A 27,852-nucleotide genomic window follows, 5' to 3' on the forward strand; every position below is an offset into this window, starting at 1 on the left:
ACGTTGATGTAGTTACCTGGCTACCTCTGATGATGATAAGGGTCGCTCTCATCGCGACATCACCTGCCTCCACGAGGAGCACATCATCGACCTCATTGTCACCCACCTCACGTTGCTCTACATCTGCATCGATACAGATGGTGGTGGTCACCACGACGTCTACGACAAAGATGGCAATCGCCTTACTATTGACCCGACGGGTGGATCCCAGCCTCGACCTCTCCCCTTTGCATCTGCGTCGATGCTAACGCATATGCTGAGCAACCGTCACCCTCCGATCCATTCTCCCTCGGCAAGCTCTACACCGTGTCCGACCACCTCCTTGACGAGTGATCGCTGCTATTGGACGAGACCATCACCACCACCCATGCTTCCCTAATCATCCGCAGCACCTCTCGCATCGGCGATCGCTTCTTTGCCTCGACCGCCTCGCACGCCACCATGATGTTTAGCGGCATCGTTAGCTTCTCCTTGGATGCCTCATTCCCATATGACCCGAGGTCCTTGCTGGAGTCATTTTGCTCCTCTTGCATGGAGCAAACCCACTAGGGGATGTTGTTATCGTGCTCCTCTAGCAAGTCCTGGAAGGGGGTCATCCTGGTGAGGAGCTCTTGGAGGAGGACACCGAAGCTGTAGACATCGGAGAGAGGGGTGAAGGAGGGCTTAGGAAGGTGGGACTTGGGCATGCAGTAAAAGAGGGAGGATGAGGTAGTGGAGGAGGGGGCGATGAGGTTATGGGGTGAGGCCAAGGGAAGGAGGAGGAGAGACGAGATAAGAGCATAATCGACAAGGCAAGACTCAAAGTCTGGGCCAAGCAAGACGTTGGAGGGCTTGAGGTTGGCATGCACGGTAGGTGGGTTGCTCTAGTAGAGGTAGACGAGGTCGATGGCCACGTCCTCTGATATCTTCAAGCATGATGTCCAATGCAACAACTACTCGGCATCCGTGTCAATGCTAACGTAGATGCAAAAGGGGATGGGTCAAGGCTGGAATCCTCCTAATGGATCAACGATGAGGTGGCCACCATCTTTATTATAGACGCCGTAACAGCTTTCACCACCATATGCAACAACGTCGACACAATTGCCTCTTGACAACTACGTTAGGGTCGATGCAAATACAAAGCGACAATGAGATCAATAGCACGCTCCTCTCGGAGGTGAGTAGTGTTGCGATGAGAGCAGATTTTATCATCGCCAAATGCGATTAGACAACTGCATCAACATTGATGCCAATGATGTCATCATCCACCACCACCAATGCCAATGACTCCATCATCCACCACTAAATGTTAAAATTATATTTTACCATTTATTTTTATATTTTCATCGATAAAACAGACATCGTTAGAATAAATGAACCTAAATGTTTCACTTTCATAATTACAAGAATATCAATACAACTTTTAAAAATATGAGAACCGAGACAACTAACCACGTGAATCAATTTATAGTTAGACCACAAATTCTCACTCGCCCATAATTAACCCACCTCACCTATCCATCTTTTATAGGAAAATAATCACAACATAAGTCCAACAATAATATTCCAACTATTTGAAATAAATTAAATATATATTTCATAACCATAGCCCTATAAAAATAATGAGATATTATTATTTAAAAATATTAAAATTTTGGGGTCCACATCATCGTAAATCCGACAATAACCACAACAACAATAAACGATAATATTCCAACTATTTGAAATAAATTAACATATATTTCATAATCATTCAAATAAATTAAAAATATTTAAATCATCTATTAACAATTTCTTATAGAATCTTTCCACCACCTACTTATCCACCACTTCTTCAAGCTAACAATATCAATAAAGCATTAACATCAATTTAACAATCATTGACATCTATTTACTAAAAGGACATATGAAAGCTTTTGATGTTACTGCCAACAATATATGATGTTATTAGCTTGAATAGAGTTTAAATATACTCATCTACCGGTTTTATAAATACCAATCAATTGAATTGATCACTAGCTACGCGGATATTTGTCTGTAAGACGTCAAAAGAACAGAAACTCCAATCTTTAATGATATTACACACAATAAACATAAATATTTTCTTTCTTTTTCCAACCATTTGCAGCTTGATTCGCCCACTGACATGTTAGGCAAAGTATGAAGAAGATGACGATGTATCTGCAAGAACCTGCAAGCCATCATCCGCAAGTAATCAAATCAAGAAAAGAATTTGCAAGCGTGCAAATGAAAGGAGGGGTGCTAGAAAACAGATCTAGAGAGCTGGTGACTTACCTCCAGTTGTTCTTCGGTGAACGCATCCTTGTGGATGTTCCAAGTATCTGCATGCGTACGCCGAAACTCAGCAACGGCTTTGGTGACAGTGGATTTAATGGGTGAAGGTTCACCGATGAATTGAGCGAGCAACGTTACATGATCAGGTAGCCAGCTGAGGGTAGAAACATGGAGTTAGATATGTATGTTTAACCCAAAATCTATATTTAGCTTCACATTACTTCAAAAGGAGGAATAACTCAGTAACATGAATTTTGTATTAAAAGAATAATACTAGTTACAATTTCATTCAGCCAAGAAAGTTAACTGATGTGACCTCTTGATCTCACCCAATGCAATTTCATTACAAGGACCATGAAAGACTGTTGAGCATTTGTAACATGAAGTCCCACAAAAGAAAAGAACAAATGAAGACAGTATGCAGTGAAGGATAGAAGAAGACACTGGGAAGGGAATTAAAGAGAAGACCTGAAGCAAGCAACTTGTTCAAACTTTAGGATTATTTAGCTGTCTAAGGATTACCCAGGATAGGCGTTCAAAAATTTAGAATATCATGTGCAACAATATAACCTCTATATGGTCATCATGGATGTAAATTCTTGCTTCTTAAGTTTCTTGTGCTATTAATTACATTGGCATAACTCAAAGTTTGGTTTGAGGAAGATGGAAAACATGAAATCATTTATGAACTTTTTTTCAACAATACTAGCTGGAGTAGTTCCCTAAAGAGTTAACTGCCATCTCCTTATAACAAATACCAAGCAGATCAAACCAAATAAAATTTGACCGCAAAGACTGGATATACGAAGAACTTGCTATTTTTAAGATTCTGATTTTTCCATCAATTCAGAAAGAGTCAACCATAAGGCTGTGGCAAGTAGAGAAATACCTGGGCATATCATATGGAACTGACAATACTGATGCAGTCAATGCGAGGACAGCACCATGTATAGAAGCTATAGATTGATTAGAACGAGAATTCCTGCAATATAACCATGAGCCATTTAAATCTGTGTTCAATAGCCAAAGGAGTATTCCTACACAAATGTGTGACAAGCTGGACCTTTGCTTTCGTTTCTTGAGCATCAATTTTGCTTCCGTGGAGGATCTATCACGAAAAGCCCTTGATAGATCTTCATCTCCGCCCTTCATTAAACCAGCAAGGACACCTGCCGCGTGCTCCCTAACCTGCTTGAATGGAAAAGGGATGAAGGTTAACTGAAGAATATATATATATATATATATATATATATAGAGAGAGAGAGAGAGAGAGAGAGAGAGAGAGAGAGAGACTGGTTAACAAAAATATAAAAGAATTAAACTTTTCTTTAAATCTAGCCTGATGAACCCCATGATATTGCATTGTCAACATGGAAATTGGTTATGATCATGTAACCTTCAATTAAATTATTAGTCCTTTACACAAAATTTGTCATTGCCTGACACCATGTTGCATAGTATTTTGTTTTATTAAGAATATGCAGCATAATTCTCGTAAGATGATGTGCCCAAACAGAGCCCATCCATGAACAACTACAGAAGCTTTAGGTTAGTTATCCACTCATGATGAATTCTCTACTTTCTTCAGTCCTCTCAGATATCATGGGCACAAATCCCTAAAGCTTGACACCACCAGCTGAACTACTTGTAAACAGTGATGGATGAAACCAAGCACTACATGGATAGAAGTGATGCCACAAGGCAAGGTTGGCATATCCATATGATAAATAGATAAACCCTTAGCATCAGATTCATAATCCAAAATCCATCCAACCATAACAAGAAACAGAACCACAGTCTGTTCCTCCCTATGATTCATAAATTTATGCCACACAAAAAGGGGATAAGAACCTAAATCCTGGGTGAAAAAACCAATTTGAACACCTTTTAGCAAGACAAATTTTCTAGGGAGAAATTAGATAACACCGTGGATAACCTACAAAGATAAAGCCAACAAGAAGAACATGAGCAGCCAGGAATTCATCATTCTAACCAAAGAGACGAAGAGATCAACAACAGGAAAGTGCTGGTTCATAACTATGAATGAAAAAGAACAAAGATGCATGACAAACAAAGGGATGAATTAGGAGGAGACAGCATGATATGCTAATGAGTTCAGTGATTAAGATCTCTCGAAATATATTGGCTGATCAGAGAAATGATTTAAAACCATAAGAACTCAAAGAGAACTTTGGTGCCTTTTGCTTTGTACTATATTTGTTATGTGATATCAAGTGTAGACAACATAATGGTCAAATCACCTGACAGATTTTTTATTATTAAAAAAAAATTCAGTCAAATACCGAAACAGAGCTAGACTTGCCTCAACTTGATTGTCCACGAGTAGCTTCTCAATGCACTTCCATATTTCTTGTTTCTCCACTCCTGAAAGGGTGAATGTGTGCCTGTCCAGAAGAGTTTAAAAAATGTCAGAACCTTCAAATTGATTTGATTTCATTTATATATCCTTCCTTCTATTCCTCATGATAATGTTTTGGAGGACCAAAACACGATTGAAATTATTGGTTCAATAAAAGTAAAACATACAATTAGCCAACTATCAAATAATCTTTGCTGCAAATGCTGGCAAGCCAACCATGCCTTTTTTACCAACAGCAACAACAAGTCGCAATGTCCCAAGTCCCAACCATTCAGCGCAATAATTTTCTTAGGTCTCGTATCTTCTCACACCAGTGATCCTATCAATTAACATCATCTAGCCTCCTTTTAGACATGTTCATGCAATATTAAGTAGTTCTCCCTCGATTTTTTCTTCTATTGGAACTATAACTAATTCATGACACAAGTAAACATTTGTTATTCTATTAACTTTTTGTATGTGTAATGTCTAAATAACCCAACTACTCAAATTTCACAAATCATGCATCACCTTATAACTGCCTCATAAAACCACGCATTTCTAATTGTAACAATAACTTTCACCTTGGAAGATATATTTCTTTCTTAACTAAAATATGTATCTTGTTGTTTATTAATTGCAACCAACTGCCCCTGGTCCTGCAAACTTATGCATAAAAAACAACCAGCTGAGCAGTTACCTAGGACACCTAGGTACAACTCTGACAGAAGGAAGCTACACAACTTAGAGAACTAGAAAGGCAGAGAAGTTTAGCAAAGTGAGACTACATGTACTAAGTAGCAGAAGCATATCTGAAAAAAAAAGTCATAGAGCAATCTACAGTTGAAGACAGTTTGAAATAGACCCAATAAAATAAATAAATATAACTACTGAAACCTACACATCAAATTGGATGTAGAATAAGGCAGTTAGGAACACCAAGACAAAGCAATATCAGACCTGTACATAAAGACACGAAGATAAGCAAGGCATGCAGATCTTGTTCGCCAGTTGGGATCATTTACTGAAGAAAGAATCACTGAAACGGCACTTTCCATGAAAGGCCGTGGTAATGCCCTCCATTTTAGTAATTCAAAAGCTGTCTTGGCCAGTGTTGACAAATCTTTGTTTGATGTTTCCTGCAAATATAAAATAGACTCAACATTATGTGTCAAGTGTGTTTGGTATCAGGAAGTAAAACATCACAAAACAGTAACTTGGATGTTACGGATCCTTTATGGCACCAGAATCTTGCCATTTAAAGCTTATTTCATACCTGTAATGAAATGACAGGATGGAGGAGCCTAACAATTATATCTAACAAATAAGAGGATCTTCCAGATCTCAAAGATGAGATAAGAAAATGGAACATCTGCAAAGACCACAAGAAAAATATGTTGGATTAATAAGACTGACCTTGACATATAGTGTCAATTTTAGAAAAAAAAAAAAAGAATTTAGGTACCGTCTCCATCCTTCTGATATCTGCCTTCACTTCTTTGTTAACTGAGACATTTTCATGAGTTAACTCTCCAGTGATCTCCATGCTGTCAGAGTGATTTCTACTCAGAATATTCATTGCCAACTCAGAAACTCCCTCTGTTAGAAGCTTTGCCCAATCTTTCTTTTGCAGAAGTCCAACCATAAGACCCCCTTCTTCCTCAACCTTTTCTGGTGAAGAATGCACAGAAGCTGCACTGAGCCGCAAATTTGAACATAGCACAGAGAGAGTGACTCCTATAGCTTCCCGCACCTGCCTCACATTGATATATTAATAAAAGTTGTGCAATACTAATAACAGGCTAAAAGTCAATTAGTGTCTGGTGAAACTTGAAAGTTCAAGCACAAAAAATAATTAAGGCCTCATCATGTTAAAGTACTAAGTACACTAATAACAGATAAAATGTATTGTCATGCATTTACTGTGGCAAGATTACTAAATAGCCATTTTCTTATTGGTAAACTTGTATTGCAAATACCATTCCCATGAGAAACCATATTGCTCATTGAAGTACTCTCTCAAAAATGCACTCCGTTGGAAGTGATTTAATCCATATTCTAAATTTATCTTAAAAATTATATCCAGCTAAGTCTCATTAACAACCCATCAACATGATAGGTCCAAGATCACAATAAGATGTTCGGATAACGACCAGGCACACAAATGAGCGCGCTATGGAGTGAACATCTAGTACTCTTCAAGTTACTGAGCCTAGATGATACTGGAGTGCTCATCCTTCCAAAAACCACTAGGAAAACATGAGGCTTTCCAGATTATGGAAGCTGTTACTGCAATGCTGAGATGACAGAGATAAAAAAAGTGTGAACAATTTAAACTTTGATTTTAAACTTTTCTAAGAGGAAAGAGCTTTAGTTAATAGTTACTTTTCGATTCATTAGAGGATAGTTTGTACCCGCCAAACCAAGGTACCCCGAAAGCACACAATAGTGTGTCCATGGGATGGTGTGCTTCCAACAAAAAGTGACAGTGCCAAGTGTGTACCAAGACACTAGGCTTATACTGATCAGCAAGGAGCTCATGTGCGACTCTGTCGGTCGCCAACAAAATGCAAATGTTAGCAACATGACATCTAATGTTGCTAGAAAGAGAAAAAATAAATTGCCATACAATGCTGCTAAAATATTTTATTCAATCAAAGGTGCATACAAGTCTTTTAACTTGATTAAAGGTGCCAAAATCATACCTGGGCAGACGAATGGCTCATGTTATCCAATAACTCTTCCAGAAGTTGATGATGATAATGAACCTCAGCAATGGGCATCCTAGGTGGAGATATTTCAGCCAGTGCAACTGAGAGGAATGCATACCTCTTTGACACAATGTTAGTGGCCATTGTTTGAGGTAAGGGTACTATCAAGCAGTCTAATATTCGCTGTCTCAGAAGAGGGATTCTTGTGCCATACTTCCCTTTCCCTGTAACTGCATACCGAATACAAGCTGCCCAATCAGGTATTGTTTCTACAGATGATGCCACCATAATTTTCTGAAGTTGATTCATCATCCACTCATCCCAGGCCTCTGAAAGGACACCAACATCAGAATGAAGGATACCAGCCATCACTTCAGCAGCTACACACTGTTTCGATCTCTCTTTTGCACTAGAAAATTCATCCAAGGTGTTCTGAAGAGCCTTTAGAACTGGTGATCCACATTCCTGTATCAGCCGCTTAAAAATTCTTGCGAAGTTGGAATAGAAGGTATCACCTCCATAAAAGGATATCCAACTGGGAGTTCGTGGCCATGAAGCTAAGAAATCAAAATAGAAAAAGGTGATGGCTTTATCTGCCAGGCTCTGAAAGGATGATTCTCCTTGGTTTCCTCTGGTAACAGAAGTCTCATCAGCAATTATATGGACATGAGAAAGGCTATTAAGCGTTTCACTGAAAAATCCATCCTCCATTAGTATTTCATTCAAGATTCCTTCAGTAGAGGGGTTGTTATTTTCTTTTGGATACTCAGACTGTTGCTGCTCTTGACTTGAGATTTTGTGAGGTGTCCCTTGTAATAAAGTGTTTAAAGCAGAAATTGCGAGTATCCTTGACTGAGGAAGTTGACTTTTCAAATTTCTTAAAAAATGTCCTGTCATCAGATAAGATTTATTTTAAAGCAGAACATAGATCTAAGATATATCAGGCATACATTTGACTAACAAACGGATATATTTTAGGGGACCATATGCTACATATTCCCCAGTATCCAAACAAAACTTCCAATCAACTAACCTGCAGTTTGTCCCAAAATTTTGGAAGATAAATGTGAGTCACTTCTAGAAGACAAAGTTAACAAAAGAAGTACTCTGTTAGCCATCAAATTATACCTGAAAACAAAAATAATTGCATGCAAATTAGTAATAAAAATAAAATATAAAAGCAAACATTCATGTAAAATGGAAGATGACCAAAAAATATATGCAAGTTATTCAAATCAACCAGTCGGCACCTACTGGCATTTACCAGTCCAATGGCCAACCAGTAGACGGACCACACAATTTTTACCTATTTGGGACTGAAACCAAGCTTACCATCCAGTAAGTTCACTACATCGAACTTCCCAGAGCTAAGCCATCAGTGAATTAACAGGAATCAAGTTGTACCGGTAAGTCCCTTTTTTTATTATATTCTTGCCACGCAATACCAATACTAAGGTTTCTCTCTCTTTTCTGCTTTTTAGATCTTGAGAACCAAGGAATGTCATCTCGGGTATTGGATCTGTATAGGGCCCTGACCAGACCAGTACGTTCTGATTGAAAGCAGTGACTCAAAGAGGGAGATGAAGAAGGAAAAACAAGGAAGGAATAGATGATGGTGGAAGGAGGATTGAAAAGGAAGAGGAAGGAAGTAGTGGCAGCAGGGAGGAAGTGGAGGAAGGAGGAAGCGGAGAAGAAGAAGTGCCCGGTAGGTGACGACGGTGCACTGCAATGGTGCATGGTGGAGGATCTCACAATAGGTCCTGCGTGAGTGTGAGGAGACGTGATTAGGGTATAGAGGTGTTTTCTTTTTACGTGGCTGGACCAAACCATGCAAATTGAGGACAGGTTGCGTACCAATTCATGCCCACCTGTTTTGTATGGCCCGGTCGAAATGAATCGACTTTTCTTGCTGAGAACCATAATCAATTGTCCTCTCTCCTATCTGGCTCTCTCTTCTCTTCCTTCTCCACTCCACTAGATGAGCAGCAAGAACTACAAAAACTAATCCCATCATGCCACCACCTCCATCAACTCCCTCGTCTATTCCCCCAACTTCCACACTCTATTTTGTCAAGCCCTAAAGCATACATCTTTTAATCTTCTCCTTCCCTCATCTACTCTGCTAGTAGCAGCCTAGCCAGTATCAACACCTACCAACATGTATTATGTTGGGCAGTTCTATACCAGTCCGCTGAGCACCGGACAGAGATTTTAATCATTTATACCACATATGAGTACGAAAGACAAACATGGCATACAACATAAGTGTACAGAAACAATAACACACGCAACAACTGAGCACATTTAAACAGTCTCATGCAGTAAATATATTCTATCATTACCTCCAATGCAGGCTTGTATTGTCAAAGCCTAAGGAACTGATCTGTGAAATCAACTCAGTAAATTCTGGCCCCTCTGGGTTCGTACCTGAAGACTTGAAAAAGCTCCTTGATATTCCAGAGAAGTGGATGTTGTATTTAACAAACAGCTGCAAGAAGGCAAAAATGCAATACCATATTATGGGTTTAAAGGCAAAACAATATATGAGATTGCTGATCATTGACCAAAGAACTATACCTCAGTTATAGCTTTCTGAACTTTCAGTGATTCATGATGGGAACTTCATAAGAACATGTGGCAGAAATGAGATTGCAGATTTGGACAGCAGCAAATGTAATAGCAAACTGACAGGGTATGAAACAAAAAATAGAAGTTTCTTTGGAGATAGAAGTAGAAGATTACCTAGCTAGAAGACCAATGATAAATGCTGAGAATGAGACTGCATCCTACATATAGAATGGCACAGAAAAGGTACATATGTTGTTACAACAATGTATTTAGGATAAAATTGAAATAACATATTATCCAGAATTGGCTACCATTGACAGATGTCGGAGGATCGTTTGTGTTGCAAGAACTGCACAAGAACCTAGTACTACATGTTCTGGTGCTTTTGGATCCTGCAAGTTTGAACTCATGGTGAGAACACACTTGGAAATCAATGATGGCCATCGCTTCAGCATCTTTGAAAGAGATCTTCCAGCAAGTCTAAAGGTTAGAAGGACAAAGAAAGCGTCAGTGACACTGCTCATTTGCATCAGTAGAACTGTCAGTCAAATAAGAAAGATACAAAGGACATATGCCAGTGATCACTTTTAGCAACTCTAGTGAATATAAAACGGAATATGAAAGGTTGACCAGGAAACAGCTGAGGTCATCAATGTAACAAAGTTGCCTTATCTTACCAAAGGGGTGGCAAGTTTAAAGGTGAACAAATTGAGGTCCCCAACTTGCTAAACAAGAGTAAGTTGTTATTAATGGAAGTCTGTCAATCTCAAACTGTCAAACTCACTGACACAAGCTCGAACAAACAAGAGCACCAAAACCATACCCTACTCCAACATAAAAGTACCCAGAACACTACTTCTTACCTATTCTTTCCAAATGTCCCTCTCCACAGGTTTCATTATTGTACGTGAACAGAGATTGACAGATACCAAAGTCAGTGGGGAGATCAACCAAATAAAGGAAACCCATGAACATTATTAGTTAACATTAAATTTTTAAATACTTCACCCAGATATGAAAAGTTATCCTGCAAAATGCTTACCATAAACATATTAAAGTAAACAGATTCACACAAAACATGTACTTTTCTATATTTTCTGGAGAAAAAATAATATCCAATAAGAAAAGGATCTGGAGAAAGAATAATATCCAATAAGAAAACGATTAGAAAAGTCAGGTTCACATAAAAGAGAAGAGAAACTATATGCTAGAAACTTACAAGCAAACTGTTTCATAGTCGTCCATAGAGGATAAGAAGATTGGATCAAATTATAGGAGCAAAGAAAGTTACGAGTAAACTGTTTCATAGTTGTGCATAGAGGATAAGAAGATTGGATCAAATTACAACAGCAAAGAAACTATATGCTGAAAACTTACGAGCGAACTGTTTCATAGTTGTGCAAAGAGAGATCCAGAAGATCCTCCATTAGAAGAACCAAGTGCTCAGGTGGAGATATATTGCTATCTGTGCGAAACCTATGATATGATGATTGTGAGGATCTCCATGTGTTATGCATGTATGCCTTGTCAACAAGTGCCCATCTTGGCCTACAAAAAAATATAGTAGGCCAGTAGCATCTCAGCAATTTTTAGTTTGATATTCCATAACAATCAAAAGCACCAATACAGCTACAAAAGGCTCACCTTCTTTTTCCCTTAGCATGAGAAGAAATAATAAAATTACATGGAGGCTCAATTATCGCAGCAGACTCCAATTTCCAAGCCTGTATGTGACTCGACCATTCTTCATATTCCAAGCTTCCTATGTTAGTATGAAAAAGGGGGGGAAGGTTATAGACCACTGGTTTTAGAGGCCAACAGATCATTACTTCTAGAGAAATTACCAGATTGAATTTTAGCATAAAGCACATACCAAAATTCCCTAAAGCATCCATGACACGAATAATAAGTATAAGAAGTATGCTATCATCTGATCTTTCTTTCAGTAAATATCTGTCAATTTACGGTGGTAAATGAGATTCAGCTCGACAAAATAACCTTTGTAAGATATCAATATTTAATAATCAAAAACATACTTGCAAGCTACATGTATCTGCTGAGCAGCCCTCTCCCTCATTTCTGCACTACCAATACATGACCCAACAGCTCCCGCAATAACAGAATAATTAAAATCAGTGTCCTTAGTTCCTTTATTTTTGTAGGAAGGTCGCATATCAGGCAAGCATGACATTACCCCTTGTAGTGATGAGTATATGCGCAATAAAGTCACTTTCAAGTGTTCCTTCTCATCGCCTGTGCAAAATACTTCTCTTAATTAGTATCATAATATGCAATTAGTTGGTCTAAGAGATAAGTTTCAGATTTAGGTTCAATATATGAGAAAGTAAAACCTTAGATATTTTAGTAAAATCACAAAATATGAAACTATTGTAGCAGGCAGCATTAAAACAAAATTCTAACCCTCAAAAGCATAGGATATAATGAAAATCTCTGTTTGGAGACAGAATTTAGTTAGATATTGTAACGCAGGATCAAAGAATGGACCTTAAGTACTAAGGGCTTAAATTTCAGTACACAGATTATGGTATACAATGCAATGTTTAAATTAAGTTTGCATGTGTCTACCACCTATTGATATGTATAGATTGCTCTTTCAAATATACCTCTTCATTTAGTGGTTAAAAAAGATCATACGTTATCTTACCTGCCTCAGTGTGCATTTCAGTCTGACAAATACTGAGAAGGACGTCCAGAGCTGATTGGAAATGAACAACTAAGAGCTCACTTGCAAAAGAAAGTTCATTCTGAGTAGGAACATGCCATCGAGGAAACAAACTGGCTTTTTCATTCATTTCATTCTCATTAATTTTGCTGCAAAGCCATTCTTCCATTAAAGAAGAACCAGGCTCACTACAAAAAGACCTATACAGCCAGAAACAGTCAACAGTTAGAAAATGTCAATGCCAATAGTATAAATACATACTACACAAAGATGAAATTTGAAGCAGATAACTATCTGCCTACTTAAACTGGTCAATGGGGTAATAGAGAATGAGGCTTCCAAGAAGAGAGCGAAGCACATGATTGCCAGCTCCATTGACCTGTCATTTCATGACCAAACTAGTGTTACCCTTGCTCAAGAAAAGACACATAACTAACCTAAAGTTGAACCTACATGAAGTTAATTGATAATGATTATTAGGAAAAATTGTAAACACCTTCCAAGAAGGGGCCTGAAATGCAGATCCGATTGCTTCCTTTAGTTTATCCCTGAACTGCAACAGCTCTGATCCCCCATAACTTATGGCTATTGCAAGAACTTTCAGATGGTATTCTAATGCTGTTTCAAGAGCTGGTGAAAGTGTAGCCTGCATCTACACAAAATTCAAGACATAATATATGACACCACAAACATTTACATAGTTATATGGTGTAAACAAACCTTCGTAGAAACTGATGCATCAAAACGTCTTCCACCACCAAAACCTGAAATTGGGGTTCCTTCAAAAGAGGATAATATGGTCGTTAAGATTGGCTTAATAAGGTGGACTGCTGCCTCTTCTGGGTTTGACAAAACACAAGCACAACAAAGAAGGCCAACTTCGGTGGTAGCTCCAGGAAGAATATTTGAGTTGACAAACTTGGATATTTTTCTCAAAGACTGAAAATATTAAAGAAAGTACATATAAAATGAACAGAAGAAAACAGGCAAACTAGTCATATGAAAGTGGTTTCTGGACCAAAAATTAAAAACCTGATCAAACAAAGGTTTGGACAATTTCCCAAGCAAGATTTCGAGCATACAAAAATAGTATGGACTGTCCTCTACAAGAAACGTTCCTGATGAAATTGAAGCTTGAGGAACCTCATTTCTGCATGAATCAGCTATGGATGAGTGAACCAACAGCAGATGACAACAAACACCAAGAATGCATAAAAACTAATATAACTCCTCACGTGATACTAGTTTGTTCCAAATGTTGAAGTAGAGAAAATAAGCGACAAAAGAACTCATCTAGCCATTCTGAAAAGTTGATGCTTTGCAGGAACAAAGACCCATCATCATTGTCGCCAACCACAGCTAACTAAAATTACATGAAACTTTATGAGTAAACAATTATTAATACATGAGCATGTACAGGAATAAACAAAAGTACCTACATTGGAAAATATGGAACCAATCAACTGCATAGTTGCCAAGGTCTTCGGAGGATCATTAGCATCCATACCAAGTAATGCATTGGAGAGAGAGATTATTATTAGATCCACCAAAGCATCAGAATTGTTGTGATCATCAGCTTGAGGAGCAGAAGTTGAGGCAAGAAAAATTGCACGACCAGCAAATGCCACTGATGTGACAGCAGATTTCAACTGGTGGGTGGCTGTCAACTACCCAGCAAAAAGGAAAGAACTTTTTATCCCAGTGAATTACCGACTTTTAGTGGAAGAGAACACACAAAATCTTAAGTCCTATTGTGTTTAAAACCAACAGAAATATCAGAGAAGACACAAGAGAATATGGTTAAAATATGGGTGACATGTCCCACAACCAGGGTTCTCTATTTCACCCAGACAGGTACGAAAGTGGGGTACTTAGCGGTCTGGGTGTTGACTGGTATGCAAACCGCTCCCATTTCGGACTGTCCAGTCATCTTTTGGCAAGGAGCATGGAATCACACCCTCGCACTGCCCTCCGACGCTGCTGCTTTTCATCACTGCCTACCTCCCAAGTAGGCTTCCTCCTCTTCTTCTCCGTCTCCTCTTCTTCATCCTCCTCTACTTCCTCTTCTTTCTTCTTCTTCCTTCTCCTCCACTGTTTCTTCTTCTTCCTTCTCTTTCTCCACCATCTCATCTTCTTCCTTCCTCTTCCTCCTCCTTGCACCTCTTCCACCACCACCTCCTCTTCTTCCTTCCTTTTCCTTCCTCCACTCCGCCTTCCTCTTCTCCTTTTTAATCTTTGAAACACCAGTGCATACCAGTGTACCATGTGTCAATACACTGGTACTGACTAGTATGTACCAGTCTGACCAAAGACCAATATAGATCCGGTACGCAATACGACATTACTTGCCCACAACCACTTAGTCTTTCTTAATCTCTATGAACCAACAAAGAAGTGTGTCCTACATGTTCTTATTTTCCATAAAGGAATAAAGCAAGAACAACCAACTATCATAAATAGTATAATAAAATAAGTTGTATAAAAACTTATATTGACTGTGGCCCTACTCATATGCACAGATTAGATAATCCAACTAATAAAATGTTCTACATTATCAAATACTCACAGTCTCCAATGCCAGCTGAAACCTAGATGCGACAAATGGAAGGACCAAGGATGGTTCCACATATGACAGAACAGAAGTTGCAACAGCAACTGTTTCGGCAAGAGATTCATTTTTGCTGTACTGACCACGATCTATTAATTTCAACAGCACTTTAACAAATAAGGCCCTTTCTGTCTTTCCCAAGACGATATCAGCTTCTTTGTTTTGGTCCGGGTTGCTGCACAGAAATAATTTGAGAAAAATATTTCAGCAAAGCAATAGGGATTGGAATTTGCATCATCTTAATGGACATCTTACAGCTGCTCATGCTGAAGTCGCTTCTGGAAGTTAATTACTAAGTACCGAAGAAAACGTTCCAGAGAGTAAGTCCAGCGACCACCATTTGAGGGATGATAATATCTAGAAAACCAAATGTTTCATCAGCAACAGAATGCTAAATGGTAATTACATGATAAGAAATGCAACTAAACCACAGAGTGAGATAAGAGGTCAGAAAAGAATACTGTTCCAGTAGATTTGCCAGCCTCTCAAAGTACTCTTGCGCTGAGCTACCTGGCTTCAAGAGATAAACCTGCAACAATAATACCATAGGATTTAAATCAACATAATATAAAAAGACTCCTGAAAAGCATAACAATATGCCCAGAATGCTCTTGATATATAAAAACAGAACAAAATTGCTTACGATTGACTTTGCAATAGCCTTAGCAGGAGTGCCACTCTTACTGGAAAACAAGAACTTCATATTTCTAGGAACTTCCAGGGCGAAAGGATATGATCCACTTCCACTTGATACAGGAACCTAAATAAACCATGTATATAACAGACCACAACTATCATTTCAGAATTTATAACCATTAAGTAACAAATGTTTTTTGGTCAGCATATAAATAGATAAATCAGCATATGCTTTAGATTACTTATATGAAAAAGAATATTTATTACAAATTAGTGAAAAGCATATGAAACTCCAACAGCACCATAAAATTAAAAAAAAAGGGAATCAAAAGAAAAAAAAACAGATTGCAAATAAAACAAATAATGAGGAATGAAGGCTTATCATAAGTTTCATATAATCACAAAACATTACTCTTTATGACTAACATCTGAAATGCATAAACTAAAATATATAATTATCGAGGGAATATTCAAGATGTAACTAATATGAAGACTACATAACTAATTATAACGCAGATAAAGATGCCATAAACACCAGACACAGATAGATGTAGCTTCTAGATAATAAGAATATATCTCGATTTATCCTAAGTGCTAATAATAAAAAAAGGCTGTCATTGTGGCCGCTCCTCCCTCCATGCCTCGCTGCAAACCCAAGAAGGAGCTGAATCACATCTGCCATGGGGAAGGTGCACAGATCTCTCGCTCATGCTCGGAAGGTGATGGAACAGACCCCCAAAGTGGCAGAGCAGGACAAGAAGAAGAAGCCAAGGAGCAGGGCCCACAAGCAGATGCAGTATAACCGCCGGTTCATCACCGCAGTTGTTGGATTCAGGAAGAAGAGAGGACCCAACTCTTCCAAGTAGGAAGATGAGGGTTTCAGGAGTGAAGCACTTGGAGCACTTCTTGATGATGTCGTATTAAGCATGTAGGGTTTAGCTTTCAGTATCCCGTACTACTTATTTATGCATGGTGATGATCAACGAATTCAACTACTTTGGATTGGAGTTGCTTTCTTGATGTTGTTGCACCAATGATGCAGGGTTTAGCTTTCAGTATGTTGGACTAATATATGCATGGTGATGATCTATTAAATGTCTTTGATGATATGCAAAAATAATAATAATTAAAAAAGGCAACAAATTTGTCATCTCATTTATACTTAAAACAAAAGGTTAATACAGGAGACAAAGCTAAACCACTACATTGCTCTTTTTATCTCAGAAACTTTCTTTTAGATAAAAGATTAAAAAAAAGGACATTATAAACTTTTTTATCAGTTTAACATAAACTATTGCATTTTACTCAGAAGAGTATCATATACCTCAAACATGTTCAAGTATCGAGAAAAGAGTGCAGGCAAGAACTGTTCCCAGTCAATAGCCTTGCAACTCTTTATACAGCGTGCAAGAAAAGAAGTCCACTGAATATCCCAAAATTGGCAATTCGGTAGTGTCTCCCAAAGATCAAGGCACTCCTTGATCCAACAACTGCAAGATCATCAAATGGTATGAACATGTAAAAGAGAAGAAGTTTCAGTTTAGGTAATACCCATCTTCCATTATACCTTGTAAAGTAATTCTGATTCTCGGAGTTAACAGGAAGAAAGAGTTGCACAAATCCTGAACCCTCAAAGGCTGAGTTATGCCATGGGTTTTCCATTAAAGCCCTGCATAATAATTAACTAAGTCAGTCTGCAATATGAGAAAAGTGGAATGACAATATCCATTTATTTAGGATATTCTAATAGAAATAGCATTAGTGAAACTAATTATTTGTCTCTCTTTGCCTCTCAAAATGCCAAGTTTAACAAATATGTCGAGACACTCCAGTTAATTCATATTCGTTTAAACTAGGAAGCTTGATTTCACCCGGAATGTTTAGTACAGAATGGTATTTATTAATTCGAGTGTGAACCGGGATATAGACTACCCCTTTTGGGTTGGTCATGTTTATTTGCTTTTTTCTCCGCTTAAGAGGCAGCTGCTCGTTTGTTTTTTCCTATTAAAAGCAGCAGCATGGCTCTTAAGGTTCGTGAGTGGCCCCATCCCCACAGCCACCTACAGTGTCCTCTCCCTTCGCGTTCCGTCACCTAACCGCCACCATCCAACTACGGCCTACCTCCATCGGCTTGCCTAATTTCTGGTACTTCCCCACCACCTCATCCTCATCTTCTCCTCCACCGGCTCCTCCTTAGATTGGCACAGACCCGGTACCCAAAACTGCAATCCTTGATTTATACGCTTTTCCAAACTTCAACTATAACATCTACAAGAAGCACTAATGTCTTCTACATACAAAATCATGGTCCAAAAATTGCTTAAAACTACATAATCTTCCATTTCAAACTCATGATGGTAAGATTGGGTACAAAATTCGGAAAAAAGGGCTCAGTATAAAATCATGACAAGAGAAGGAAAAATGTAACCTCAAAAGAATCAACTCTACTGAATTATAAGAAGCAATACCAGTACATTTTCATTGTGATTGAAATATAATTGACTAAATCAAAAGAATTATTTGCCATGAACCTTCACTCAGTCCTCTAATTTAGACTTCAGATGTCATAACACGATCACAAGAATAACATTTCACTTGGGATCATAAATTCAAATCTTACACGGCTTGGAAGTTTTTTGCTGAAAATTTGCATTGGGATCTCCAGATTACAATAACAGACATATAGAATAATAAAAAAAGAAAAGAAAATTTGCCAAGAAAGAATAGTTAACAATATGTAATGCAAAATTATGATTTCTGTGCTTAAAGGAGTGGACAAAAAACCCAACTGTATATAATTTGGACAAACTGAGAAAATTTTACTTATTATGAAATGAAAGCATAACAAGGAAAACAGAACAATTTTGAATATAAAAACTCGGTTAGAAAAATATATTAGTAAGTACAGTTCCAACATGTAGTGGTAGATCTAAGGTATCGTCAATCTTAATGTTCTCTCGTGCAGAATGAGTTGTTTATTGGCGTGACTGGAAAAAGAAAAAGAAAAGTCTTAACAATCAGTAGGATATAAATTTGAAGGGCTAGTCAAGACCACAAAAGGATGGTGCTCCCACAATCAGTTTGAACAAGGCATGCTTCTGAAACATCAAATAACCGTTTAGAGGAATCACATAATTGAAGTGAATACTCTTGAAAACATCAACTGGCAAATCTAGATGCTAATATGGCAGCTATTTGTGATCAGTCAAGACTCAACACATGGAACCCATCCAACCAGGAAATGCTAATGTGCTAAACGGGTATGCCATGTCAGCATGATATCTAAAAAGAATATTTTCTTCGTTAATACACTTACTAACTCCATAACAGATGGTGGTTACAGAATGAACACTATAAAAGATGACCTCTACATGTGGCGGTTGCAATACTCATTCAGGTAGGGATCCAACACCCAAACCCTCTTGAACCCGGAAGGACTTGCCTCCAAGCAAGTCATCTAACAGCTCAGACTTCCTGGACAAATTCCCAACTCGAAACGCGACAAGATTCAAAAAATAGACCAGCTAGAGTCAACTTTGATATCTCCAGTTGATGACTAATCTATTACACTGGTTAACCAACCTTTTGTTTGCTTCTTCACTATCTACCAACAGTACCATAAATGACCTAAATTATCTGAATATACTATGGTAATGCCAACTTTAAAGCATCAATTGACTTTCATAATTTCCTAACTGTCAGGATGTGTATGAAATGAATTTCATGTTGGAAGTTGATGAAAGAAGTAGCTACCTGAATTCCAACCAAATTTCAGCAGCAGCACCTGCAGGAAAGAACTTCCGACAGGATCGAGTAAGCGATGTCACGGTCTCAAAATGTCGTTGTCTCAACCTCCATCCTTCAGGGCCAGTATTTCTGCTCAGCACAACAATTGAAAAAAAAAAAAAAATCCAACCTTCAAAGTTTCTCATGCAAACAATCAATATATGGTCTAGACAGTAAATACTGAGCAGCTGAAAAACTTTCAAAGGATGAATATGCATTAGCATGAGTCTGTCATACAAAGCTAAAGAATTTTAAGCTCATTGTCAGTTGAATTAATTTGCCACTGACAAAAACAAGAGAAACTTATATTCTCATTGAGCATTACAAAGTTGAAAATGGTTGCAAAACAGCTGTGTGACCGTGTAAAGCTACAAGCATGAATGAATCTAAAAAGGTTTTCACATGTATAAACTGTGCTATAGGCTAGTAATTTGTTATACTCTTCCTTTTGAATAAGATCTTCGATTCAAATTCATATGGAAGTATTGCTGCCAGGAAATAATTCATATAGGTGGTAGATCACACCTGGCACCGCCAATAATTTAAAGAAGATATTCTTGAACTGCCCAACATCAAATCTATCATTATAAACCATTGTTGTTGAAACTGCCAACAAAATACCTTTTAAAATGTGTCCGTGTCAGACAGTCATAGAAGGGTCTCCATTCAATAGTTAATCCTAGCTTCTTCCCATGTTTCATCAAAAGCTTGACTAACATGCTTCCCCATCTAACCTACTCAAGAGAAGCAAAGAATAAAAAAAAAATCAAGATCATGAAACAGTAACAATCACCACTGAAACTGAAGATACAAAACCATGGTTCACATACAAAGTCATACATTTCAATAGCATCATCAGCATCATCACCTGGACATGTAGTTTGTTCTGTGAGGAGTGAAACAAATCCAAACCAAACTCCACAAGCTCCCTCACGTCTGCCGGAGACACTTCACTCTTTGCTTTCACAAAACTAAGACAGTGAACCATGCCATCAAAGTTAACGACAATTCCGAGTTCTAAGAACGTAGATAACAAGAAGAAACAGAGCAACGCAACACAGCAGACCCAAACTAAACAATCATGTGGAGACAATCAACAAAACTCACCATTTTTCACCCCACCAAAACTCCTAGAAGAAACTACCAGAAACAAAAAGGCAAAAAGGAGAAGTGGGGAGACAATGAAATCTTTCAGTACCACAAGAACCAAGACAACTCAACAAAATCGATTCATCAAACTCCATGTCGAAGTTGCAAGTCGATCGAGCCATGCAAGGGACCAAACCCCTAACAATTCAAGCCCCAGGAGACTTGTAATAGTGGAAGAGAGGTAGAGAAGGTCTCACATGTTGATAACGGAGATCCATTTGAGGGTGGAGTAGACGGAGTCGGGATCATCCCGCCGCCACAAGTCCTTCACCGATCTAACCACGGCCGCGAAGGACTCCTCCTCCCGCCTCGTCTCTTCCGCCACCACCGGCGGCAGCCACGCGTTGTAGAGATGCATCGCCTCTCTCTCTCTCTCTCTCACCGGGGTCGGGGTTTCTGGGGATTAGGGGATTGGGGAGAGTCGTGGCCTCGTGGGGGTATTTATACCCGCTCCCGGGGACGACGAAGGCTTTCTTCTTCCCCAAGACGCACGGGCGACGACTTGCAGCGCGAGATCTGGTGCTCCGCGGGGTGGATTTAACTCCGCAGTCGAGTCGGTCGCCACGCTTCCCCTGCCCGTCCCTCCCCCCTTTATCGGTCACCTCTAAATGCTTGGTGGGAGAAGCCAAAACGTTTTCCGTCCCAGCAACAGATAAATAAGAAAACAGCTAACCGATGCGCTGTTTCTGTTTTTTTTTTCATTTCTTTTTGGTTTGTTTTCTTGTTTCCTCCTCGGTTTATTTGTAGTGGAATTGCTATTAGTGGTATCAATAAGCGGTGTAGTGGTGGTTGTAGCTTTCATTAGCTAAGAGGAGGAGATGCTGTGGAGGCTTTTTCTATGCCTGACAATGGCTTCTTCCTCCTCCTTTTTGCTCTCTAAAAGCAGAGAGATCAAATGGAAGATAATTATATCCGATGGCTATGAAATCCACCGACTCTCACTTTTTGCCACTTTCTCATGTATTAATATGGTTTACGATTTTAAAATATTTATTTTCATTTAATATGTGCTGTAGTAATTTATGTGACGTATTTGTTCGTAAACTTGAATCAAACCTTAAAACCAACTGAGATTATATTATTATCTTCTATAGGGCATCAACTAAGGTTGGTATTCACTTCCATCCTAAAAATTACTTTATATCTTTCTAAGTGTTTTATTTTCATGTACACATTGTGATACTTTATTTTTGTAACATATTTAATCTCAAAATTTTCTGGAATGATAGTCTTTTAAAACTTTTTAAAATTTAACGTTATCTCGAAACTCTTAACTAATGTAAAATATTACTTGAGTTACATAATATATATCAAATAAATATTAAAAAAAATAACTTGTATACCATTCAGATATCATACTTGACTAATAAAAAGATCATTGTGAGAATAATCATCATCTTCCACAAAAGAACATTGGCTTTTTTTTTATATTTCATGAATATTTGAAAAACTAAAATGGGTAAAATCACATTGGCTTTTTTTTTTTTTTTTTTAGTAAAATATCATGCACACATATAATGTTTTTTAGCATTTGACCTTCTACATACATATATGTAAAACACTTAATAAAAATTAGGCTATCAGAAAATATTTCCTAATATACGATGTGTTATTTTTTACCAAAATCCAAAAAAGTGCATTGTATAGCAAGACTTAAAAAAATATCTTGAAATTTATAATATACCTTTCAATTTGATCCAAATAGACATATGTCAGTATTTTTTATTTTAAAGGCTTTTTTTATATTTATCAGAAATTTTTAACTCCTACACATTGTGTCATTTTTTATTTTCTATTTTTTTTTTTATTTTTACAAAAATATCAGGCACTCATATAAGTTTTTTGACATTTGACCTTCTAATCAGGTCCTAAATACTTGGTAAAAATTTGACCACAAAAATATTTTACTAATATATGATACATTATTTGTGGTCAAAATCCAAAAATAGTGTGTTGCATAGTAGGACTTAACAAAATATCCTAAAAGTTTTAGGATATCTTTTAATGAGAATCGAGTGGACATATATTAGTGTTTTTCTATTTAAAAAATTCTATATTTTTTAATTTATGCATAATATGCAATTTTCTATTTTTCTCTAAATTTTATAAATTTTTAACAAAATATCATGCACTCATCCAATATTTTTCTTTGGCATTTGAGCTTCTAATTAGATCCAAATGTCCGGTAAAAATTTAGCCTTTAGAAAATATTTTTTATATGCAATATATTATTTGTGGTCAAAATCTAAAAAACAATGGATAGTAGAACTTATCAAAATATCATAAAATTTTAGAGATATCTTTTAAATTTGATCTAGATGGATATAGGTTAGTATTTTTCTATTTTAGATATATATTTTTTTTACATTTTTAGATTCTACAAAGTGTCATTTTCTAATTTTCTAAAATTTTTCAAATATTTATAAAAATATCATGCACTCATTCAATGATCTTTAACATTATATAATCTTGTCTAAATAACTCTTAAATAATTGCATAATAACAAAGATGTTTTAAATATCATATATATATATATTATATTGTCTAAATAACTATTAAATGATTGAACAATAATAACAGTATAGATGTTTTTTATATTATTGATTCAATTCAAGAAGGAAAAAAAAAAAAGGAGAAGTTTTATTTACTTTTTCATCGATATCAGCATTAGTACCGGCCACCGACACCATATACTGTAGCAGTTAGTTTGTTGGTTTCTTTAATAAAGAATATATATTTCAAACCAACAAAATATAAACCATTTCAATTCGAATCGTTCAACAATATAATATGGATGAATATTATTAACGAGGAAAGCAGCAGCTCTTAGACACCGGTCGTAGCCCAAAATACCCCCCTTCTCCTTTTCTTTTGTTCTTTTTTTCCCTTGGTCTCCAACCGTCTCCTTTGCTTTCGTTGCTCAAATCCGGTGGAGAGTTCAGGAAAGACCCACACTTTCTCTCTTCCCCTTGCTTTCCCCAGCTTTACCTGTGGTTTCGTTGCGGAAAGGCCGGATCTTTCGGTCCGGGCTGATGCTCTTTTGTCCTGAGTGGGAATGGGAGTGTGGGAATCCATACTGGGAAAGGCCGGGAGGAGGTTCGTCAAGCGCAAAGACAGCGATGCCGGAGAGAACGGTACCGTTCTTTTCTTCGATCGGTGGTGGTCGCCATAATGACGCGATATTTGAGTTATATCAGGGGGTAGTCCCTGGGGAAGAAACAGATCTTTTGCCCTTGTTTCCCCTAAGACGGGGGGAAGTGGTCGCTGAGTGCTTGCCCTTCTTTCTCGAATTGATTCCTTTTTCATTATTTTGTTTTAGCTTACGAATATGGATTTATCGAGCCTCAAAATTCTCATTCTAATTCTCTGTTTTCCACCATTTCTTTCTTATTATTTGGTGCCCTTAGTTGATTGTTCTAATCTCACCTCCTATAATTGTTTGTTGGTAAGTTTCTAATAATGTAGTACGCTTGGAGGAATTTCTAAGAATACAAATATAGACCATTGTGCCAGATTATTCCATCTTTCCCCAGTCCGAATCGCCTGCTATCTCTTTTTTTCTATCAGATTAATTTGTGAACTTTTTCCCATTATTATTTTTCTTCAATGCATTTGACTTGCAAAGTTAAGCCCTAATTAGTCGTTGACTGCCAAACCCAGTAGTCTGGGTGCCTTCTTTGTTAGATTCGGTAGTGACTGATATAAGGTCATGTTACACAAAACCATGACCGACTGAAACCCTGGAATCTTTATGCTTTTGATGCTGCTTGCCTTTTGTACTTATGTATACTCAGGTTCGTATAAGTAATATAAATGAGATTCCTTATGCGTCACTGTAAGCTTCATCGTTAGCTGCTTGCTTGTGAGCTGTCACAGCTATGCATAACTAGAAAGATCGAGGGAAAATTCCATTCTTTTTTCATATCACCATAATTTCGGTTGCTAACGTCCCCATCTTTGCAAGACTGTTCAGTTTTTCTCTATCCGTTTCCCTAAAAGCAAATAGCACACAGCACTTTTTAAAAGAAAATACAGTGTTTATTGATCATCTGATACTAGGGAAAGAAGAATAGGATAGACTACATTGGCTGATTCTTGTATTCTTATATCACAATATCATGCTGCCAGGTCGAGCACTGGAACAGCCGCAAAGTTCCTTTTACAGTGATTTTCATACTTCAGAAGGAGCAAAACATCAGCAACAAAGGTTATGCGGTCCATTTGTGGCAATGACCTTTAATTTCATTGTTGCTGTTGGAATAATCATGGCCAACAAAGTGGTGCGTTTTCTCATGTCACCTACACCACCCAAATCTGTCTATATAATAAATCACATCAATTCCTCTAGTTAACGGCAACTTCCTTTTCAATGTATCTGTTTTAATTCAGTAAGATAGAATAAGCCTTACTCCTTTTTCTACAGGTGATGGGCAAGGTTGGGTTTAATTTCCCAGTTGCACTTTCTTTGATCCACTATGTAACTTCTTGGCTTCTCATGGCCATCTTCAAGGCACTCTCTCTACTGCCTGCTTCGCCTCCTTCTAAAGCCACACCATTTTCTTCTTTATTTCTATTGGGTGCAGTGATGTCTCTTGCCACAGGGCTCGCTAATGTCAGCTTACAACATAACAGGTGAGATTGTCATGCAAGAACTGATATGATTTGGAAGCTATACCCCCCTTTTCCTTGCAAAGTGATGCCCTATTTGGTTCTGATGCTTGGATCTCTTTCTTCTGTTATTTTTTATCCTGTTCTTATTTGCAGTGTGGGTTTCTATCAGATGGCTAAGATAGCTGTCACTCCAACAATTGTTCTAGCTGAGTTTATAATTTTCAACAAGAAGGTTTCTGTTCACAAGGTGCACTTGCTTGTCCTATTAATCATCTCTTTCTTCAGTATTCTATAACTCTGATGGAGTTGGTCTGGCTCGAGCAAAATATTTTCTTAGGAAGTGCTGAAGATGTTATGGAAGTTCTAGCCGGTTCATTTTTCCATATATTGTTGTCTACACACCATTAAAATTAAACATTTTATACACCTGAATATGCAGCAAAATCTATATGGTAGCTTCTTTTCCTGTGAATATACACCTAATAGGCCAAAATACCACATCTTTGTCTGACACTTGCAATTGAGCATAAAGGTATATGTATCTGTTTTCCCAAAAGTAATTGAAAATAGTTTGACAATGTCTTAGAGACTGGGTTTTAAGTGAAATGTGCACATAATTTAAACTTGTTTAGGGTGTATGCTAATATACAACTAAAGAAAATCTAAGATATAGACGGAATATATTGGTTCCCAAATCTTACTTGATTTAGTTATCAGTGCTTATTTCACAGTAAATAACCTTCAAATTTGTTTTTCCTTTCTTTCTTGGGCAATGCAGGTTATCACATTGGCTATTGTTTCAATCAGTGTGGCTGTTGCAACTGTCACTGATCTAGAATTCAACTTTTTTGGTGCTTGTGTAGCTTTAGCATGGATCGTGCCTGGTGCTATAAATAAAATTCTATGGTCAAATATGCAACAAACTGGAAATTGGACTGCTCTTGCGTAAGCTAACTAGATCTACTAAGCTAGTCACTGCTTCTAAGAATTCTACTGAATCTGTGGTCATTTGATCAGGTTGATGTGGAAAACTAGCCCAATCACTATATTCTTCTTCGTAGCTTTGATGCCTTTGTTAGATCCACCAGGTGTTTTATCCTTCAACTGGAATTGGAACAATGTGGCTGCCATCATCATATCAGCTTTATTTGGATTTCTCCTTCAGTGGTCTGGAGCTTTGGCACTTGGGTAAGTCTTTTGTGACATTTAAGATAATCATTTTAGCAAGAAAACTTTAACACTTCCTGAGTAGGGATTTAAATTTTATCATGTCAATATATTTTTTAATGTCTTGGTTTAGAATATTTTTTTGTGTCATCTGTTGCAGTTTCATCAGTGGATATTTAGTAATAATGCTTCCTTCACAACACTGAGATGACAAACATATCATTCATGTGATGGGAAATTCTCCATTTTGGAACTCAATATATTGTTTGTTCAAACTTCACCTGCACAGATGTTATCCTTTCAAACCATTTTTTACATGGGACTTCACTTTTTCAGTCAAGCCTTATAAGAATACAGTTTCTGTTTTTGGAGGAAGGTTATCAACAACTTGAAAGAGGTAAATTTACACAACTAAAACTACAAACTAAACTGCACCTGTTACTTTCATGATATGCACGAGTTATTCCACCATTAATAAGATGGGTTTGTGGCTCCCAGAGCTTTTCTGTCATATTATTTCTTTCGGTTTTCTCATTTCATATCCATCATATAGCTGCCTTGCTGAAATGTATATTATCTTTGATTGTAACACTAAGTTAACATGTCATTACACTATTGTGATGGTAAAAAGCCTCCCTTCTTTACTCCTGTAACTCTCTTTTCATTCTGATTCATGCTATGCAGTGCGACATCTGCTACTTCTCATGTTGTTTTGGGGCAGTTCAAAACATGTGTCATTATGCTTGGTGGATATGTATTCTTTAATTCTGATCCGGGAATGATTAGTTTATGCGGTGCTGTTGTTGCTCTGAGTGGAATGTCATTCTATACTTACCTCAACATGTTGAAGGAGTCAGCAGCAGCAAGTAAGAAGCTACTTCCAAAGCAAAATTCATTCTCCTTAAAACCCAAATCAACCATGGACGACCAGAAGGTTGGTATGGATATTGTGGATTCTGTTTGAGGGAACAACTCCATGGAGCAAAGGAAGCATTTGCTTGACTGACCAAGCTAACTTCTTTGTTTTCTTTTTCTTTTTGATAAATTTGTCTTGTCTTCTCTTTCTTTTTGATATTTTGCTTTTGCAATTTTGATAATCAAGATGAGGTCTTTTTTTTTTTAAGACCAGGTCATGTTGTGGAAACATGTTCTTTGTATATAATTTTCCATATCAGAGAATGTAGAGGCTTATTGATTATCTTGTTCTTTCCTTGATGATGTCATGTTGAGTTAGTAATAAAACTATTAACCGTCTTTGGGTTCATTAAATGCTTCCAAAAATCTGTTAGGTTTGTGA

At 37.4% G+C, this 27,852-nt stretch overlaps 3 protein-coding genes across 6 annotated transcripts; 2 read left to right on the forward strand and 1 right to left on the reverse strand.

Moving 5' to 3' along the window:
• Positions 1–1,887: 1,887 nt before the first annotated feature.
• LOC135658671 (proteasome activator subunit 4-like) lies at positions 1,888–21,368 on the reverse strand. Of its 3 annotated transcripts, none has more exons than XM_065176139.1 (35): positions 20,975–21,368; positions 20,497–20,599; positions 20,250–20,362; positions 19,596–19,718; positions 17,410–17,511; positions 17,167–17,332; positions 15,850–15,966; positions 15,668–15,735; positions 15,462–15,563; positions 15,165–15,381; positions 14,038–14,265; positions 13,834–13,961; positions 13,631–13,748; positions 13,319–13,537; positions 13,095–13,244; positions 12,901–12,977; positions 12,581–12,798; positions 11,952–12,168; positions 11,789–11,868; positions 11,560–11,677; positions 11,293–11,463; positions 10,227–10,395; positions 10,090–10,133; positions 9,925–9,967; positions 9,690–9,835; positions 8,381–8,475; positions 7,342–8,237; positions 6,102–6,389; positions 5,913–6,008; positions 5,597–5,775; positions 4,601–4,682; positions 3,341–3,465; positions 3,167–3,259; positions 2,278–2,431; positions 1,888–2,173 (listed from the first exon to the last, which is right to left on the reverse strand). In XM_065176139.1, exons 1-35 carry the CDS (start codon positions 21,133–21,135, stop codon positions 2,132–2,134), a joined length of 5,448 nt encoding a protein of 1,815 aa, XP_065032211.1. In that variant the 5' UTR covers positions 21,136–21,368; the 3' UTR covers positions 1,888–2,131. The 3 variants fall into 3 exon arrangements, with proteins under 3 accessions (XP_065032211.1, XP_065032210.1, XP_065032212.1); XM_065176138.1 differs by having other exon boundaries at positions 13,095–13,250; XM_065176140.1 differs by lacking the exon at positions 20,975–21,368 and having other exon boundaries at positions 13,095–13,250; positions 20,469–20,587.
• Positions 15,973–16,983, forward strand: LOC135658672 (small ribosomal subunit protein eS30z/eS30y/eS30x-like). The gene has a single exon (XM_065176141.1). The coding sequence runs from the start codon at positions 16,523–16,525 to the stop codon at positions 16,706–16,708; it is 186 nt and encodes a 61-aa protein (XP_065032213.1). The 5' UTR covers positions 15,973–16,522; the 3' UTR covers positions 16,709–16,983.
• Positions 21,369–23,608: 2,240 nt separating the features above from the next.
• Positions 23,609–27,733, forward strand: LOC135658732 (nucleotide-sugar uncharacterized transporter 2-like). 2 transcript variants are annotated; one of them, XR_010505557.1, is made up of 8 exons: positions 23,609–23,911; positions 24,906–25,057; positions 25,201–25,409; positions 25,542–25,635; positions 26,167–26,333; positions 26,406–26,576; positions 26,716–26,952; positions 27,240–27,376. XR_010505557.1 is itself a non-coding variant. In XM_065176206.1 (7 exons), exons 1-7 carry the CDS (start codon positions 23,833–23,835, stop codon positions 27,517–27,519), a joined length of 1,152 nt encoding a protein of 383 aa, XP_065032278.1. In that variant the 5' UTR covers positions 23,609–23,832; the 3' UTR covers positions 27,520–27,733. The 2 variants fall into 2 exon arrangements, 1 of the variants encoding a protein (XP_065032278.1); XM_065176206.1 differs by lacking the exon at positions 26,716–26,952 and having other exon boundaries at positions 27,240–27,733.
• The last annotated feature ends 119 nt before the right edge of the window (positions 27,734–27,852 follow it).

Source organism: Musa acuminata, unplaced genomic scaffold, assembly GCF_036884655.1.
Source record: "Musa acuminata AAA Group cultivar baxijiao unplaced genomic scaffold, Cavendish_Baxijiao_AAA HiC_scaffold_412, whole genome shotgun sequence".
NCBI lineage: Eukaryota > Viridiplantae > Streptophyta > Magnoliopsida > Zingiberales > Musaceae > Musa > Musa acuminata.